Source organism: Taudactylus pleione, unplaced genomic scaffold (genome assembly GCF_031769625.1).
Source record: "Taudactylus pleione unplaced genomic scaffold, aTauple2 ptg000137l, whole genome shotgun sequence".
Taxonomy (NCBI): Eukaryota; Metazoa; Chordata; class Amphibia; order Anura; family Myobatrachidae; genus Taudactylus; species Taudactylus pleione.
The window spans coordinates 1185281-1203400 of record NW_028284539.1 but is presented as its reverse complement, the minus strand read 5'-3'; the positions used below and the strand labels follow the sequence as shown (position 1 = coordinate 1203400).

Sequence of the window (18120 nt, the reverse complement as noted above, 5' to 3'; positions counted from 1 at the left end):
CATTACTAGATCCTATACTTAAAATTATAAATATATCAAAAAAGTAAAAGTTAGAAATGGCAAATTTTTATATGTGTGTGTATGTATGTATATATATATATATATATATATAAATGTGAAGAGAGGTGGCACTCAGACTTTCTAATAAACGGTGAACCCTATGCCAGGGTGGTTTATTGGTCAACTTTTTGGGACCGAATCCCCCTTCTCTGAACAACAACAATAGCAGAGCATATGTGAAAACCAGTGTTAAATAGGCAACCCAAATGTCCTAATGAAAAATGCTGTAGCCAGGTCCCATCAGCTGTCCTCCGTGTCATCTGGCTGCGGTATCTCCGTCATGCCGAAAGTGATGTAATCGGACCCAGTCCCGGGACCATGGCAACTGTAAACAACACAATCTACAATAAAAATCATTATGGACACCCTGCAGGGTGCCGAAATGCGATATACAGTGCAAATAACCATCGAGAATTACATAATGTTAATGTAAATAAGACAAATACACCTTGTGATACATCATACTAGGAAGGTCAGAATATGTAGAATTAAAAACTAAGCGCTGAAAGAAAAAGCATTTATAAAGATCTAAAAAAATATAAATGGAAATAAAAAAAATAGATATCAAAGCATTGCCAGAAAATATGAAGATAAAATACAATTTTACTAAAGGAGAAAAAGAAGCGCTAAAAGAACTACAACAGGATAAAGAAATTGTGATAAAACCGGTGGACAAAGTAGGGGGGGAGTTGTGGTGATGAATCGACGAAGCTATGAAGAAGAAGCAGCAAAACTCCTGTCAGATACAAACACATACAGGAAACTAAAAACAGATCCTACACTGGAAAATCAAAGATCATAAGTAACATCAGAGGACCCCCACATTCTACCATTTCCCCAAAGTCCACAAAAACACAACCAATCCACTGGCGAGGCCGATCATTTCCGGGATTGGCTCTTTGACGTCCAATCTTTCTAAATATATTGACTGTTTCCTTCAAACATTGGTATCACAACAGAAAAGTTTTCGTAAAGACACAATGAACATTCAAGTGATCGAAACATTGAAATGGGAGGATTCATTCTTTTTGTGTACTAGTGATATAAAATCACTTTACACAGTAATTGAGCATGAAGCAGGATGCCAAGCAAGTAGACATTAATCGTCAACACAATCGAAATTGTCAAACACCCAAATTAATTTAATTATGGACAACATCGACTTCATCCTTCGACATAATTACTTTTGGTATGACGGAGACTACTATATTCAAGAAAAGGGAATAGCAATGGGAACATCTTTCGCCCCCATCTAAACCAACTTATTTGTGGCATGGTGGGTGGAGCGATATATTTGGAATAGCAACAGCCATCAAAATAACATCAAATGTTGGCAAAGATATATAGACAACCTTTTCTTTATCTGGAGTGGCTCCCAAGAAGATCTGGAGGAGTTGAAATATTATATGAATGGCAATGGAATGAGCCTTGAATTCACGTTAACATATAGCAAGGAGACAGTAACATTCTTAGATCTTGAAGTCTTCATTAAAGATAACATTATACAGATGAAAACACATATTAAAGAATGCAATGGAAACAATATGTTAGCATTTAACAGCAATCATCATAGAAGATGGGTCGATAACTTCCCCGGAGGGCAATTCCGAAGAATCAAAAGAAGTTGCACAGAAGACACAACCTTTTTCAAACAAAGTGAAGAACTGAAAACAGAATTTATAGAAAAAGGTTATCATAGACACAGATTGGAAGAATAAATTAAGAAAATATTTTATTAACGAGTGGTCTTTGGGTAGGATCCCACGTACTCTGTCCAGAACTCCCTGATTCCTCTGCAAGATCTTGTAATGCCATTAGAGCCTCGATTTCCATTCCAGTTAATGTGGGAGGATCATTAACATCGTGGACCTCAGATCTAGGTATAATTTTGTCCTGAGAAGATAATGATGTCATATCCATCTCCACTGATTCTTTTTTCTCAGCAAACATCTTACTGAGTAATAATTTCCTGCTAAAGAGGCGAAGATCTTTTTCCCAGTTAAAGCGATGGAAATTCTGGGTGGGAGAAAAGGACAAACCTTTGCTTAGTACTGAATGCTGTGCAGAGGTGAGAATATGTGTAGAAAGATTGATAATTTTAAGTTGTGAATTAGAGGTAGAGATCGCTGATGTATAAGAGAGTGGTTCCTGATTTAGTAACCCCGTGTTTTTCTTGTAAAATACCACGGGGGTGATGGAGATTCCCACTGGTGTCGATCCCTTCCGCTTCTTGCGGCTCCTCCTTGTCTTCCTCTGGGTTGTCGTTGTCTGCCCTTTGCTCCTCGAGGGTCCCCTAAAATATGAGGAATGATATTGGTAGTAGAACCTCCTCTACGAGTGGAGGAGTGAGAACTAAAGTCTGGATGCTCAGGATTATTCTCCGTTCCAGAAGATTCAGCCTCTGATGACGTGTATGATCCTGGATTAATTGGCAGTTCTCTCCTGAAGTGGATTTTGCTCCACTTAAAAACTTTTCCGGATGAAAAATCCCTTTTGTCTCTTGCAAATTTGTTTTTCTTGCGATCAATTATAGTTTGTTCATATGTTGTTAAATCCTGTTTGGTTTTCTCAAAAGTGTGTTGGAAGTGAGTGTCATTTTCCCATTGCTCTAAGTTTTTGCCGAGCTGCTCAATCTCCTTTTCACATTCCTCCAACACTAAATGATTATGTTTAACCAGGATCTGCATTAGATCCTGGGAGCATTTATGCAAACACGTTTCCCACTCTTTTTTGAGATGTATTAAATCTTATCCAATCATCTCACTGACGGAATGTTACTCTGACAACATTTTTGTCTGGATTAATTTTCGGTGCATGCGGGCACATCACTCTATGTATGATTATCTCTTATGTCCAATAGGGATTTATCCCATTAGGAGATTAATACTAGTATTAATAGTGATTGTTTTATTGTTACATGCCCTAACTGTGTATTTATTCTTTGTAATTATCATCATATTGTGGCTATAGGCATATACGATCAATCATTAATGGTGCATACACACGATCAGATTTTTCCTTCAGATATGAACGATAACGATTTAAAAATCGTTCAGTCGTTCATATCTGAAGGAAAATCGTTCATATCTGACATGCCTGAACGATGGACGATCAACGATGCGCGTTCCCGTTTGTCAGATAACGATATCTGACATCTGATGGGTTTGCAGTCAGACTTGGACGATTCCATTCATTTTAATGCAGTCAAAAATCGTTCAAATCGTTCAAAACTTTGGTAAAATCGTTCAAATCGTTCAGTCGTTCAGTCGTTCATCTGACAAATCTGACAAGTCTGACAAATCTGACCGTGTGTACGCTCCATTAGACTATCTCGCCTGGCTTCTTATAATCCAAAGTGAAGGATATATCTCCTTGGATTTATTTGTATATGTATTGTGTGTTTCCTTGTTTGTCAATGTACATTCAGAAGATTATTCTGTTGGAACGTAGATTTTAGTAACATATTTCTTTTTTCTTGATGGAGTATGCTTGTGGCCATAGGCATAGATACTTATTCACACTATCATAGTATTTAATTACCTGGCCTTTTAAATCCTTAGTGGAGGAATATATCTCCTTGGATTTATTTATATACGTCTAGGAGTTAAATGGTATGGTATCCTCAATTGTGGCTTAAGGCGCATTCTGTATCTATACTATTTTATTACCATCTCACCTAGCTTTATTTATAATCCATAGTGGAGAGTGTATCTCCTTTGATTGATGTATATGTGTATTGTATGTCTTTGTATTTGTTGAATCACTTTCAGTTGCTCAATTTTTACAATTGTATTCAATAAAAGTTAATTTTTAAACGGCCAAATCTCTATACCTATAGTGTGCCCCCACCAAGAGTCCTTTTTTCTTTTTCTTCTGGCTTATATGTAAACATAGATAAATATCAGATCTTGTATAAAAAATATTTAATATATAAAAAATCTTATATGTAATAAAATGTAAAAAAATCTCTCTATAACCAATCTCTGTTGAGAATACTCTATAGAAAATTAACAAGTCCCAAAGACTTGTTAAATTCACGGGGCCACAGTTTGTCTAAACGGTGAATCCATCTGGATTCCAACTGAAGCTATTTTTTTACTCTGTCACCTCCCCTTATCAATAATGGGACATGATCAATAACTCTATATTTTAAAGTTGTCAGAGTGTGCCTGCAAAGAACAAAATATCTGGCCACTGGTTATTCACTCTCCCCCTTTTGTAGAGTTGACTGAATAGCTGATCGATGTTGGGCCTTGCAAATCTTAAACTGACATTCAGTTTTGCCAACGTAGTATAAACAACATGGACAAATAATCACATATACCACAAAAGTGGAATTACAGGTAAGAGCCCACTTGATTGGAAATTTCATGTAGTGCAGCCTAGGCACTTGTGGCACCCCTTCTTAGGGCTCAAAAAAGTTTTCGCCAACCGTGTGCTTTTATTAAAACCTGTAATGTCTGTAAATAAATATAAATAATTCAGTGTTTGCTTGGTATTCTGGACACAGGAGGCTTGTTTAAAATGCAACAATGTTTAATCACAAAAATATATGAATGACATAAAAAAATATAGAAGTGCGTGAAAAATATAATCAATAAAGCAGCATAATATAGAACAATAATGTGCTCATGAATAATCATATAATAAAAATTGGTTGCTAAATGACTTGGTCATAAAATGCTGTTCAATCGCCACTTGTATATAGGAATGGTCAGTGTCCACAGCTGAATGAATGTTGCTACAAATAAATGTGTCAATGGTTTGAAATAAGTAACCAATTGTTACAATTGCAATATACTCACAGAGCAAGCCTGAGGCTAGCTCTCCATGTCAAACAGTGATATACTGGTGTCCCAGTTAGATCACATAATTCTGCCGCTGAATAATGCAGTGTTACCTCGGTCCAAGTAAGCTGGTGTAGAATCACCTTCTGAAATCTCCAACTCCCTGTAAAAGCGTGGCGCTGAGATATTTTGAAGCCAGGTGAAATCCCCTATGTAGGGCAATAAGCCTCTGTTGACAGGCAGAGGTTGACGCTGTAAATGTGATGTAAAGCAGCAGCTCTTAGTCACACTCCGGCAGACTGGATGTAATAGTCCATGCAGAGACAGCAGACAGCAGGGAGGGAGAACAGTGCTAACGGCAATAATGTTCAGCGGTTACTCAGACTTGTCTGGCTCAAAGGTATCCAGGAGGGTAAAGGTCAACGCGTTTCATCCTGTGGGATGCTGGGACTTTCTCAAGATTGGAGACTTGGATCCAAAAAGTCTCGGTATATTCCTCCAGTGGCTTAATAAGTGATTGTTTATCTCCTGCACCTGATTTTAACTCTTTGTATTACCACTTCATACAGACCACTTCTGCCTCACATAAGATTGTAAGCTTGCAAGCAGGGCCCTCTTACCTCTATGTCTGTCTGTTATTACCCTGTTTTGTTCTATAAATGTTTCCAATTATAAAGCGCAATGGAATATGCTGCGCTATATAAGCAACTGTTAATAATAATAAACATAAATAAATAAAATCCTTTTCACAATTATAATGTAAGAATAATTCTTGCAACAACTACTAATTCATTTTATATCTTTTTAAATAAATAAATATATAGGAAATATATAAATAAAAGAAAAACCTATATAATGGTACTTGTGAAGAAACAGATATATTATAAAAAATTCCCAAGCCTCCTGGGTATGAGAAAATTCATCATGATGATAATCACCAGTTCCATTTAATTATTGTTCTAGTTCACTCATTTCTTTTAATTTAAATTGCCAACTTGTATATTTAATTAGTACTGCAATATGCAGTAATAAATGAATAGCAGCCCTAATAGACATATCCATACGAACCAACAAATGCTTACAAAAACAGTAGCAGCCAACCATAAGTGGATGAAGATGATAAAGAACATACATATTAATGAATAATAATAATTATAGTAAATGCACTTCTCTAATTAACCCTTTACAGACTGTAAGTATAAACTACAAATTTATACATGCAAACACACGCCCCCCCATATTGGAATCAGTACAATGTAAAAATATATAATAATTTCATGAGTGAGAATATTGCCCATATAGTTCAGTCTCTTGTAAGTATTACTTCATTTCTTATAATTATTAATCTCTATCTCTGCTTGTGATAATAACTCCTAGCACCCAAGCATATAGATCTAATGAACACACATAGATACACTCATACATAAAACTGGTATGATACTTAAGTCTATATATTATATAGATGTATTTTTAAATTCTAATACATTATCATACATATGAGTGTATTAAATTGAATTCAATAAATAACATCAAAAACAAGACTCAGATTAGTCAACATCATATTCCAATAATGGGTATCCTATAAGTATAAAGCATGGCGGTAAACATCTCTCATGCCGCATTAATTGCACCCCCAATCCATAGATATAATAAACAAAATCAAATCAGGCTCAAATTGATACGCAACATCTAAGTGTTCCAATATTGGTCATCCTACTACCATGCGGGTGCCAATAGATAAGACACGGCGACAGACATCCCTCGCACTACTCCAATGGCACCCCACAGTAAACAGGCATGATAATCAAAGTCAGGATCTATTTAAGTGGTCCATTATCCTACAGACCTAATAGTGAAGACATATTCTTTTATTCTAATGACGCATAGTCAAGGGCCTCATTTAGCCCATTAGGATTTAAGGTATCTAATTTAAATATCCATGCTCATTCTCCTATACATAATTGGCAAAACCTATTTCCTCCTCTTTTGGTGTTGCCAAAATGTCCTACTCCCACAACAGACAGACCTGAAGGGTCACTCTTGTGAAGGTAGAAAAAGTGTCATGACACACTGTGTGTAAGTACCTTGTTAATAATATTCCATCTGTGCTCCCTAAATCTACAATTGATGGTATGTGTAGTCCTGCCTACATATTGTAGGGAGCAGGGACACTAGGACGTAAACACAGTATGTAGAATCACAATTAATAAATTGTTTAATACGAAATGTTCCATTATTCACAGTGCAAGTGACACTACGGGCTCTGTTCTGCATATAGTTACAAGTTAGACAAATTGATTTGTTACAATGATAATTCCCTTCAGGTTTAGATTGTAACCATATTTTTACTGGGGGTTTCGCTATTGATTTCAATTCACTTGGTGCCAATATCTTCTTTAAGTTTATATTTTTTTCTAAAGGTAATCCTAGGCTTATCTACAATACAATTTTTGAGTATAGGGTCTTGTTTCAGGATTGAAAAATTGTTATGTATAATTTTCCTAATTTGTCCTGAGCTAGTATTAAATCTAGATATAAATGTTACTGATTCTAGAGTATCTTTATCAGGGTCTTCATCTTTTTGTACAAAATTTTCTTCTTTTATCTTATTTGTAAGTAGATCTAATCTATTTATTGATTTATCATATTGTTTTGCATCTTACAATAATTGTTCTGGATAGCCTCTTCTTCTAAAATGAGTGATCATCTCCTCCACTTGAAGAAGAAAATCATCATCTTTGGCACAATTAAGCCTAAATCTTAGAATTAGATTTTTTGGGATGTTCTTTATCCACGGTCTGTAGTGACCACTTTGATAATGCAAATAATTGCTAGCATCAACAGGTTTTACATAATTTGATGGAACCTTATAGGTGTCATCTTGTATTGAGAATGCGATATCTAAAAAATGAATTAAATCATAACTAAATGTGTGAGTAAAAGAAAGGTTATACATATTGGTGTTAAAATAAGTGACAAACTCTAGTGCTCGTGTAACACCCCCATCCCAAATAATAAATAAATCATCTATAAGCTGGCCATAGAGGACCAGGTTCTCTCTATATGGGCCAGTCCAGATAAGTTGTTCTTCAAGACGGCCCATATAGAGATTTGCGAAACTCGGCACGAACCTGGTCCCCATGGCTTTCCCGAGTGCTTGTAAATAATAATTATTGTCAAAAAGAAAATAATTGTGTGTGAGAATAAACATAATAGCTTCCAACAAAAAATCTCGTCGTTCTACAGTCAAATTTTCATCAGTTTCTAAGTAATATTTTACTGCTTCGATACCTGCTTGATGTGGAATATTTGTATAAAGCGCCTGTACATCAAGGGTGAGGAACCCCCACCCTTTGGTCCAGTGTACTTCAGACGTTTTTTGTACTATGTGTTTGGTATCTTTAATGTGAGATTTTAAATTAGTGAGGAGATATTGTAAGTGAGCAACTACGAAATGTGACAAATTAGAAGTGAGTGAACAAATAACAGAAATTATAGGACGGCCCAGGGGTGAAATTAGTGTTTTGTGAATTTTGGGTAAGTGATAAAATATCGGGGTGACAGGGTGTGCACAAAACAAAAATGTAAACTCATCTTCAGATATCGCATTCTCAGTTTTTGCCTGATCTAACATATTTAGAAAGTCCAGCCGATACGGTATGGTGGGATCACCTGGTAATAAGGTATAATAGTTGATATTATCCAACTGTCTTTTTGCTTCAAAGATATAATCAGTTCTATCTTGGATTATGATTCCACCCCCCTTATCAGCTGGCCTTATAATAAGAGAGTTATTTTCTTTTAATTGCTTTAACGCTAATCTTTCTTGTTTAGAGAGATTTTGTTTGAATGACATGGGATAATATTTATTTTTGTTTCTATTTTTAATGTCTGATTTTTTACATAATGTTTTAAATTCATTCAAAGTTTTGTTATAGAAAATATTCACAGCAGAGCTTTTATGTTCAAGTGGAAAAAATTGTGATTTCCTTTTAAATTTAGGTAGCTTTGATTTCTCAATATTTGCTTTGGTATCAAACAATAAAATCTCTGTGGTATTTTCATTTAATAATTGCTCCAAACAAAGTAATCCTTCTTGGTCTGATTCATTTAGGACTATTGGTATTTCTTGAACATTAACATCAAGAGTTTTATGTTTCTTAGAGGCAAAATAAGATTTTCTACAAACGTCTCTGGTAAATTTATTGAGGTCTAAAAAAAGCTCAAATATGTTGTGTTCTTTTGCTGGAGCAAAACTAAGGCCTTTCTGTAATAATGTTTTCTGTTCAATGGACAATTCTTGAGAGGACAGATTGTATATACCTTTGATGTCTATCTGTGTCTGGCTCTCCTTGTTTCTTTTTCCTCTACCCCTTCTTCCTCTCTTTCTCTTCTTTCTCTACGTTTTCTTATCTGGGTGTAGTTGGTCAGTGTCTCGTATGGATTCAGATGGCGATATTTTGCCAAGGGAAAACAATCCTTAGTAAGATCGATTTGTTCCCTTTCTCTGTCTAAGACAGGGGTGGGTAGTTTGTATGTTCTCAATTTAAAATTAGTTTTATGTTGTTGCTGGTCATTCTGTCTTCTAAGATTGATATTCCTATAGTTATTTGGAGGGGAATATCTCCTTCTTGGAGATTCTATGTATTCTCTTCTTTTCACAGGGGGAGTATAATGAGTAGATGTATAACGTTGTTTTATACTCAAATCTCTTTTTGGCTTGTTGTATGTTCTAATCCTATCCATTTTGTAATCTTCTTGATCTCTAAGGAGTTTGCGCTTTATTTTTTTTAACTAATTCTCTCTCAAATCTTTCTACTCTATTATTGATTTGTTCATCTTTTTGTTTAAATGCATTCTGATCTCTGAATTTGAGAAGGTCATCTTTTTTCTATAATTTTAGTTACTTTATCTTCTCTATATTTAATCAAGAGTTTTATAAATGAGAGAGAGCAATGATCCAAAGTTTAATTCCATTCTTTTTGTAAAGTAGGATTCTCATTAATTGATAGGTGCTTGAATATTCCCAAGCCCCTAGGGATAATTTTATCATCAAAATACTTTTGCAGGGAAATACTATCCACCAATTTCTCATTTCCTCTTTTAAAAGGTCTTCCAACTGGTAAAATAGGTTATTCATGTCTGGGTTTTTATTTTGTTCTGGTTCTATAAAAACCTTCTCATTTATAGATGATAAATATAAATCACGTCTATTTTTCCTTTCATAATAACTCTTAAATTCTGCCATAATAGAAAACAAACACTAATTATAAACCAAATGTCTCAAAATATATATAATAGCTGCCTTGGAAGAACTTGATTGGAAACAAAAAAAAATTGGGTGCTGTAGTGAAACACTACACTTCCCAGCACTAATAATGTAAATTAGAATTAAATGACAATAGCTGCAGGTATAAGGTCTAGTTAGGACCAGAAAGAAAAAGGGAAGCTACAAAAATATAAGTTAACTGCGCTTGCTGATATATATTTTTTATGCACTTCTATATATTTTTATGTCATTCAGATATTTTTGTGGTTAAACATTATTGCATTTTAAACAAGTCTCCTGTGTCCAGAATACCAAGCAAACTGATTTATTTATATTTATTTTCAGTCAATGGGATTATTATATATCACCAAGCGCAGTTAACTTAGATTTTTGCAGTTTCCCTTTTTCTTTCTGGTCCTAACTAGACCTTATACTTGCAGCTGGTGTCATTTAATTAGAATTTACATTATTAGCGCCGGGAAGTGTAGTGTTTCACTACAGCACCCAATTTCTTTTTGTAATGTCTGTGTGTTGTATGACAGTCTTTAATGTTTCTGCCCCTGCTGTAGCTGGGCATCAGTTTGGTCTCTCTTAAGTATCCTAGATCAGGATCTGATGTAATCATATGCCAAAGATCATGGGCTTTCTTTCTAGTAATTGTGCTTTAACATTATATCATTAACCCAAGGAATTTTGTTCTTTATATTTTTGGGGGGAGATTTGTTAGCTAACAAGGATTCCTTTGTATGTGATAAAGCTTTATTTTTAGCTGCTACCAATTCTTTTTCAGGATATCCTCTTACCAAAACTTTCTCCATCATCTGTTTTAATTGTCTGTGAGTCTCCTCAATCCGGGTGTTACTCTTGCATACACGCTGTGATATGATCAGGGTAGGGGTCCCTCTCCTGGGGTAGGTGGACTCCTCCTTACACACAGCAGCCAGGAAACAGCACTCCAGTCATGGGTTTTTGTGGAAGCTGGTCGGCACCAGTTTTTATTGTGCAACTCCAATAGTAAAAAAAAACAAACATAAAATAAATCCTAGCCCGGCTGGGCACTGACTAGACAGGTAATTTCCTCTCTACAAGTGGAAAGGCCTACTGCCTTACCACAAACACAGCACTTTCAAAAGGTCCCAGTGTCTCTGAACAAAACCTCAGTGTCTTTTTGTTTTGATGCAGTGTGTTTGAGACACTGCATCAAAACACATTACACTGCATTACACAGCTATATTGAGCCACTTCCAGGTGTATTCCTTAATTAGCCTGCTCACAGGCTGGAAGGCCTAACACCTGAAATGACCCTCTGGATGGAGCCCTCCCTTCTCTCTCACATCCACACCCCCAGGAACCATTCTCCGACTTTTACCTGAAGCAGGCACTCAGATCTGTTTGCAAAACAGATTCTTCCTGGGGGTTAGAAATACATATTACTGGAATCTGGGACACATATACATGCCATCCCTAACTTCTCCAGTGCTTCTATCACAACGCAGAAATTGCGAGTAAGGTAAACCCTTGACTGTGGGCATGGGGTGAAAAGTATTAAACTGCAACAATGTGTTGTGGTCCATGGGTTTGACATATAGAGTGGTACCAAAAATCCCATCTGTCACTGTAATTAGAATGCCCAAAAAACATATTTGTTTGGGATCATGAGTTAGGGTTAATTTAATGGGTCTATCAGATCCATTTTGTTTTTCCACAATTTCTACCAGCGATTGTATATCGCCCTGCCAGAAAATTAGCAGGTCATCGATGTATTGAAAATAAAGGATAATCCCCTTGGTGATGTTGGGTTGTTCAAAAAATAATTCCCTTTCAAATTCCCACATGAAGGCATTGGCAAAGGATGATGCATAGCACATCTGGTGTTTTGCCGAAAAAATTTCCCATTAAACAGAAAAAAATTATGTTTTAAAGTAAACTCCAATAGTTTTAAGAAAAAACAGATGTCGGGTCCTGTGTACCTTACCCATGATCAAATGTTGTACCGCTATCAGACCTGCCTCATGGGGGATGCACGTGTACAAGTTGGTCACGTCTAAAGTAACCAACACAGTGTCACTAGTTACACTACCCATGTCATGTAAAATCCTCAGTAAAGTACTGGGGTCCTTAACATATGTAAAAAATATTTTGAATGCAAGGCTGGAGGTATGAATCCAGATACACTGCAACTGACTCACACAGAGAGCCCCTGGCAAAGATGATAGGTCTACCAGGGGGTCTCTGTGCGTCCTTGTGTACCTTAAGTAGAATATAAAATATAGGTACCACTGGGAATTGCACACGCAATTATTACCAATCTCAGGAGAAATAAAACCATCCTGAATGGCTTCCTTCACCATGTTGTCCAATTCAAATTTAAAGCTAGCAGATGGATCTCTGTCTAGTTGCTCATAGGTGTTCAAGTCACTCAAAAGTCTCTCACATTCCCCTATATACAATTGAACCCCCCTTTTCAGCCCCCCAGATATCAATGTGCTTGCTCAGGGACTCCAGTGCCTTTATCTCATCAAAGGATAAGTTGTACCGAATAGGTCCACTGTCTTGTTTGCCCGATTCCTCTAAAAGTCTATTAAAAGTTTTGATTGAGGGATTAATGGAACGTGGATCGAATTTAGAGTTTGGACCTAATTTCCTTATTCTCGGTGTGAGTTCAACTGTACTGGCCAATGTAGGTTGTTTAAAGAAATGCTCTGTTAAACGTAAAGTTCTCAGAAATTTTAACATGTCGACCTTCCAGTTGAATGTATCTGCTTTGTTTGCAGGAATAAATGACAGACCTCTGCTTAGTACGCTGGTTTCTGCAGCTGTTAATGGAGTAGAGGATAGATTAAAAATTAGGTATTTTTGGCTCGCAGGAGTCTTTTTGCCTGCCTGCCTCCTCGCTTGTCACCCTCTTCTCATTGGCCTTTTCCCCTGGTTGATGTTCCAGGCCTGGTGCTTACCCCTAAAGGGATCACAGAAGATGTAGATCTCATGGAGGCCAAGTGGGGGTCCTCTGACTCACTTTCAGAAGTGCTTGAGAATCATACCCTCGGTGTCCGTCTTTTATGGTGAGCTCCTCGACCTCTGAACGTTATGTTGGGTGCATTACTTAGCCATGCATAGACCCGATGCTGGGTGTAATCCAATTGAGCCTTTCTCAGTTTTTCTTTTTTGGATTTCATTAAATCTGTCTTATAGGTATCGACTTGTTCTTTCAGTTTAGATAACCAGACAGCGGTGTTATCTGAGGCTAAACCGACACTTTCTCTTTCAAAAACCAGTATTTTCTCTTTTGTAATATTCAGCTCTCGTGTGTAGAATGAAATCCATTGAACACTTGTTCAATATGGAGATTCATCTTCTGCAAAAGGCCATGTTTTACCTCCCTATCATGGGGATATTGTGTACCCTAAATCCACAGGGAATCTGTTTGGCCCAATAGTAATCTGACAAGGTTCAACTATGTAATAAAAAGTAAAGTTCTCTTTTCTTCAATTTCACCAATTCTCTAAAAATCTCATCATTGGTATCTAATGTAACATCCACAAATGCAGAGTCCTTGTGTAGAATACTCTCCACATCAATATCTGAGAAGCTTAGGGTTTCATAGTTGTCGCATTGTAACAAGAATGAAGTAAAATCCCCTTCACCTTCTGAGGTAGCCATGATAAGGTGCTGATTCAAGAAAAGATGCAAGTGCTGATCTCTATGGTTGTGCAACACCAAAGTGCTGGTGCCAATTTTTTTTTTTAAATAATAAACAATGATAAAAATATCCACAGGTGTATTTCTGTATAGAACAGAATAAAGTGCTGATGCAATCTCCAATGATATAAAAAAAAGTGAACACACATCAAAACCACATCTAATCAAAAAAGTTTGTTGGGAAAATGTTCATGAGGTACAAAAAAACATATATGGGTGCCTTGGGAATCCTCTGACAAACCTTATCCAGGACGTCAGGGTATACTTCATGTGGCTGCTAATTAAATAATGTTAAGTATAAATAAAACAAATGCACCTTTTGTCTTGACCCCACTATATGGTGCTATTGTATTATATATGTATTTATGCAGTATGGTGTTTTGCACAGTATGCATACAGATCACTTCTTACCCCAGTTCATTTTAGGCTTGTTAAAGTATGTTTTAAATTGCAATGTTATATATATATATATATATATATATAATCAAACAGGAACACGGCAGCACTCACGGTCTTAAGGTGAAATAAGGACAACAGCCCACTGAGTGAAACTCAGTGGGCTGTTGTCCTTATTTCACTTTAAAACCGTGAGTGCCGCCGTGTTCCTGTTTGATTATATATATATATATATATATATAACAATGCACCGTGTTCCTGTTTGCTATCTATTTACTATCGTATCAGAGGGCACCAGGTTGAGTTGCTTTGAGTGCCGAACCCCTACTACTTGTGTGTGTGTGTGTGTATATATATATATATATATATATATATCAATTATCACAGTAAGGTCAATCGACCTTCCTGGTATGATACATCACAAGGTGTATTTGTTTTATTTATACTAAACATTGTGTAATTAGTGATGGTTATTTGCACTGTATATCGCCTTTCGGTGTCCTGCGTGGTGTACACAATGATTTTTATTGTAGATTGTGTTGTTTACAGTTGCCATGGTCCCGGGGCTGGGTCCGATGACATAACTTCCGGCGCGAGACGGAGGCGGAGCCGGAAGTTATGTCCGTGTCCTCCACAGCCGGAGGACAGAGGACAGCCGATGGGACCTGGTTACAGTGTTTTTCATTGGGAGAAAGGGGTAAGTGACATTTGGGTTGTCTATTTAACACTGGTTTTCAAATATGTTCTGTTATTGTTGTTGTCCTGAGGAAGGGGATTCGGTCCCCGAAACGTTGACCAATAAACCACCCTGGCATAGGGTTCACTGTTTATTAGTAAGCCTCTGAGTGCCGCCTCTCTCTTCACATTTGTATACACTGAGGGTGCCGACCCTCCAGGAGGGCACCAGAGCGAGATATTACCATTTGTAGTTGGAATGCCGGGGCTTGCAATTACCATTTGTAATTGGAAAGCCGGGGCTTGCAACCACATGATATATATATATATATATATGTGTGTGTGTGTGTGTGTGTGTATATATATAGTAATTGCTTTCACAATATAACAATATATCTCTCTAATCATCTCTGAGTACGTGCACGGCAGACTTTTTCACCCTTGCACCATTTTTACGTATCTCCCATGTTTAATCATGTTTTGCCTGGACTACATGACCTTAAAAGATTGTGCAGCCTTTTGGGTTTAGCACATTGAATCTAGCAGGAGCAGGGATATGGCTGGTATAAACCAGTTGATAAAAAGTCTTAATAAATTAGAATTCTTCCTAAGTAGTATGTTTATTTTTCTCCAACTGTGGTGTAAATTATATGATTTTCTACTAGTAGAAAATCAATAATAATTAGTTGATAAGAACTGTGTGTTTTGTACATGAATAGTGTGCTCTTGGACATTTTGCAAAGAAAGTTCACAAGTTTATTTCTGAATGTTCTTTAACCTTATAGGAACTGTGTTAGTTATGAACTCCCGGCTGCGTGCTTTGGGTGGAAGGATCAACAACATTCGAGCAGCTGAACTTCCGAAGGAGAAAAATAGGTCAGAGGTGGTTTGCAATGTCCGCTTCATGGATGGCTCTCAGCAGTGCTTCAGAGTTAATGTAAGTATCATGAACACGTCACTCACTGAGGAGTTGAGATATCAAGCAGTAAAAAAAAGTGGAGGTGGACCAGTAGAGAAGTTGCTCCTAACTTTGAGAAACCATTTGTCAAGTACTGTCTCTAAAATGACAGATGCTGATTGGATGCTATGGGCAACTTCTCCACTGGTCCATTTTCACTGCTTAATAAATCAACCTGAGTCCATGATGTTGATGTTTGTTGTAAGGGGTTACACCAAATTTCAACATTCGGCTTGCTCTCACCTTTCACATAGATTAAATTTTTGCTGATTGATCACCATGAGTTCTGTCACACTGAAACACACCTATTATCTGCCACAACAATGTTGAATGAGGACAATATGATCCTACAATACTGTCACACATATTTACTTAGTGGTACACAATATGCTTCTTGCTAGTCAAAAAATGTTAACATTTCATACAGTACATCAGAAATCAGATGATTTGCACTGTCTGCCCTAGCAAAGTGTTAATACAGTCAAGCTATCAAGCAATAATTCTCTTCATAATAGTCCCATGGAATCATAAGATTAACAAGGGCAAAACATATAAAATTAATATAACAAGATCTACTGTATGTGTGGCAGATTTTTCACTCTTTTTGCCATTGCAACATTTGGATATACAAATAAAAAATACAGTGGTCACTCACATAAGCTTAATGATATTGCACAGGTGAATGTAAAGGGCGGGGTTTACTCTGAACCACAGAAAAAAAGGTTATATAACTAAAAAATACTTGAATCCTACATGATAATAGAAATTCAGAGGTAATAGTTGCGTACATTCGCAAATATATGATTAGGTGCCGGGCCAGTATCAAGTCTCCTCTATAATGGCGTCCCTAACATTCAGGGGTTCACGTCTGAGGTGCAGGGCACCCCAAAATAATCCAGCTAATGACCATCCCCAGGGCATCACACAAAAAAGGGAAATAAGGTGATAGTGAAGTGTAAAGTATAGATGTGTAAAGATAATCAATAAGTGTTAATATAATTTTTATTAATAACATTTGGATATACTACAACAACATATAGCAAATGACATACAAAAGTGCAGACACATATATAAGCAAAAAGTAATAAGACACTCAGAAATATAATATGTGTTTTATATAGTTTGTATGCCTGGGATATGGCAGAATAAGATAGACAGCTCTTCAATTGGATCGAGTCCCACATACGGAACTGACAGCTTGCCTTTTGTACCCAGGATTATATAAACTTTTCTCACTGGTTGACAATCTGAAAGGCAGTTGTGAATCATAGTTTGTCCAAAAATGGTCATAAAGGAAGATATGCAACTACTATAGGTTTTCTAAACATCAATTTTGTAATTGGCACTCCTTGAGCATAACTGAAAATTGGTACCCAGATTCTAAAATCATAAAATAATTGCCAAGTCTTTATTTGTCCTAGAGGGGAAATTAATTTGATTATATTGGCCTCACCGAGATAATAATAAAAGGGTATTCCAGAGAGCAAAGATCGTTTGCACATTCCCGCTGCTCAGGTCATTCGCCCTCCCCAATTCATGGTTAGGCAGTCTCAATAACCTGTTTTTTAAGTGCTCTGTGAGTGGTTGACTGTTATGGTTGCTTTTTTTTTACGTCGTGCACTGTCAAAATGAACCCTACTGTACAATACAAATACCTCCGACTGTGACGTTAAAAGTTTTTTGATTATTGAATTCATAGAAAGTGAGCCCTGCTAAAATGTATTGGCCATAAAAGCCGCTGTATGGTGAGAAAGTAGTGGGAAATGTTCAATAGTTGACAAACAAACGTGCATGACAAAGTTTTGGGTGAGAGGTTTTAGATTATTCACCATATAGTTTTGACCTTGCTCCAAGCATTTTTCACATTTTAATTAAGCTTAAAGAGTTCCTAAGAAGAAAACGTTTTGGAAGTGATGACTATTTGAAGCTTGGTTTAATTAACTGGATGGAGTAGAGTACAAGGGTATCCTATAGCTTGTGGACAAATATCATAAATGCTTAAATGAAGGAGGTGATTATGTGGAGAATTAGACAAAAGTAATCTGTTTCTTTTTTATAAAAAAAATAATTTCTAGCCAAACTGTCTTTACTTTCTGTATTACTTGTATTTAGGTTTGTGTGTACTTTTGGACATGAGTGAAGACATTTATGATAGCAAGTGCTCCGTAAAAAGTGGGAGTAGTGTCCAGAAGGATGTTATGCTAATACAGCTGCATGAAAACGTTTCTACCCCTTCATGATTTCTTCTATTTTGAATATTTGTCACACTCAGAGCT

At 36.5% G+C, this 18120-nt stretch overlaps 1 protein-coding gene across 19 annotated transcripts in view; it reads left to right on the top strand.

Moving 5' to 3' along the window:
* PTPN3 (protein tyrosine phosphatase non-receptor type 3) overlaps positions 1-18120 on the top strand; it is a 753142-nt gene that overhangs the window by 140531 nt on the left and 594491 nt on the right. For 16 of the 19 annotated variants that reach the window (XR_015878492.1, XR_015878493.1, XR_015878491.1 and 13 more), the window contains exon 2: positions 15672-15823. The exons of 1 other annotated variant lie outside the window; for it this stretch is intronic. Coding sequence is in view for 14 of the 18 variants with exons in the window: in XM_088473613.1 (XP_088329739.1) it covers positions 15672-15823 (152 nt within the window). In the remaining 4 variants the exon portion in view is untranslated. Of the gene's footprint in view, positions 1-15671; positions 15824-18120 lie in introns of those variants that run through there. 2 more of the 19 variants (XM_088473614.1, XM_088473616.1) reach the window with 2 other exon arrangements.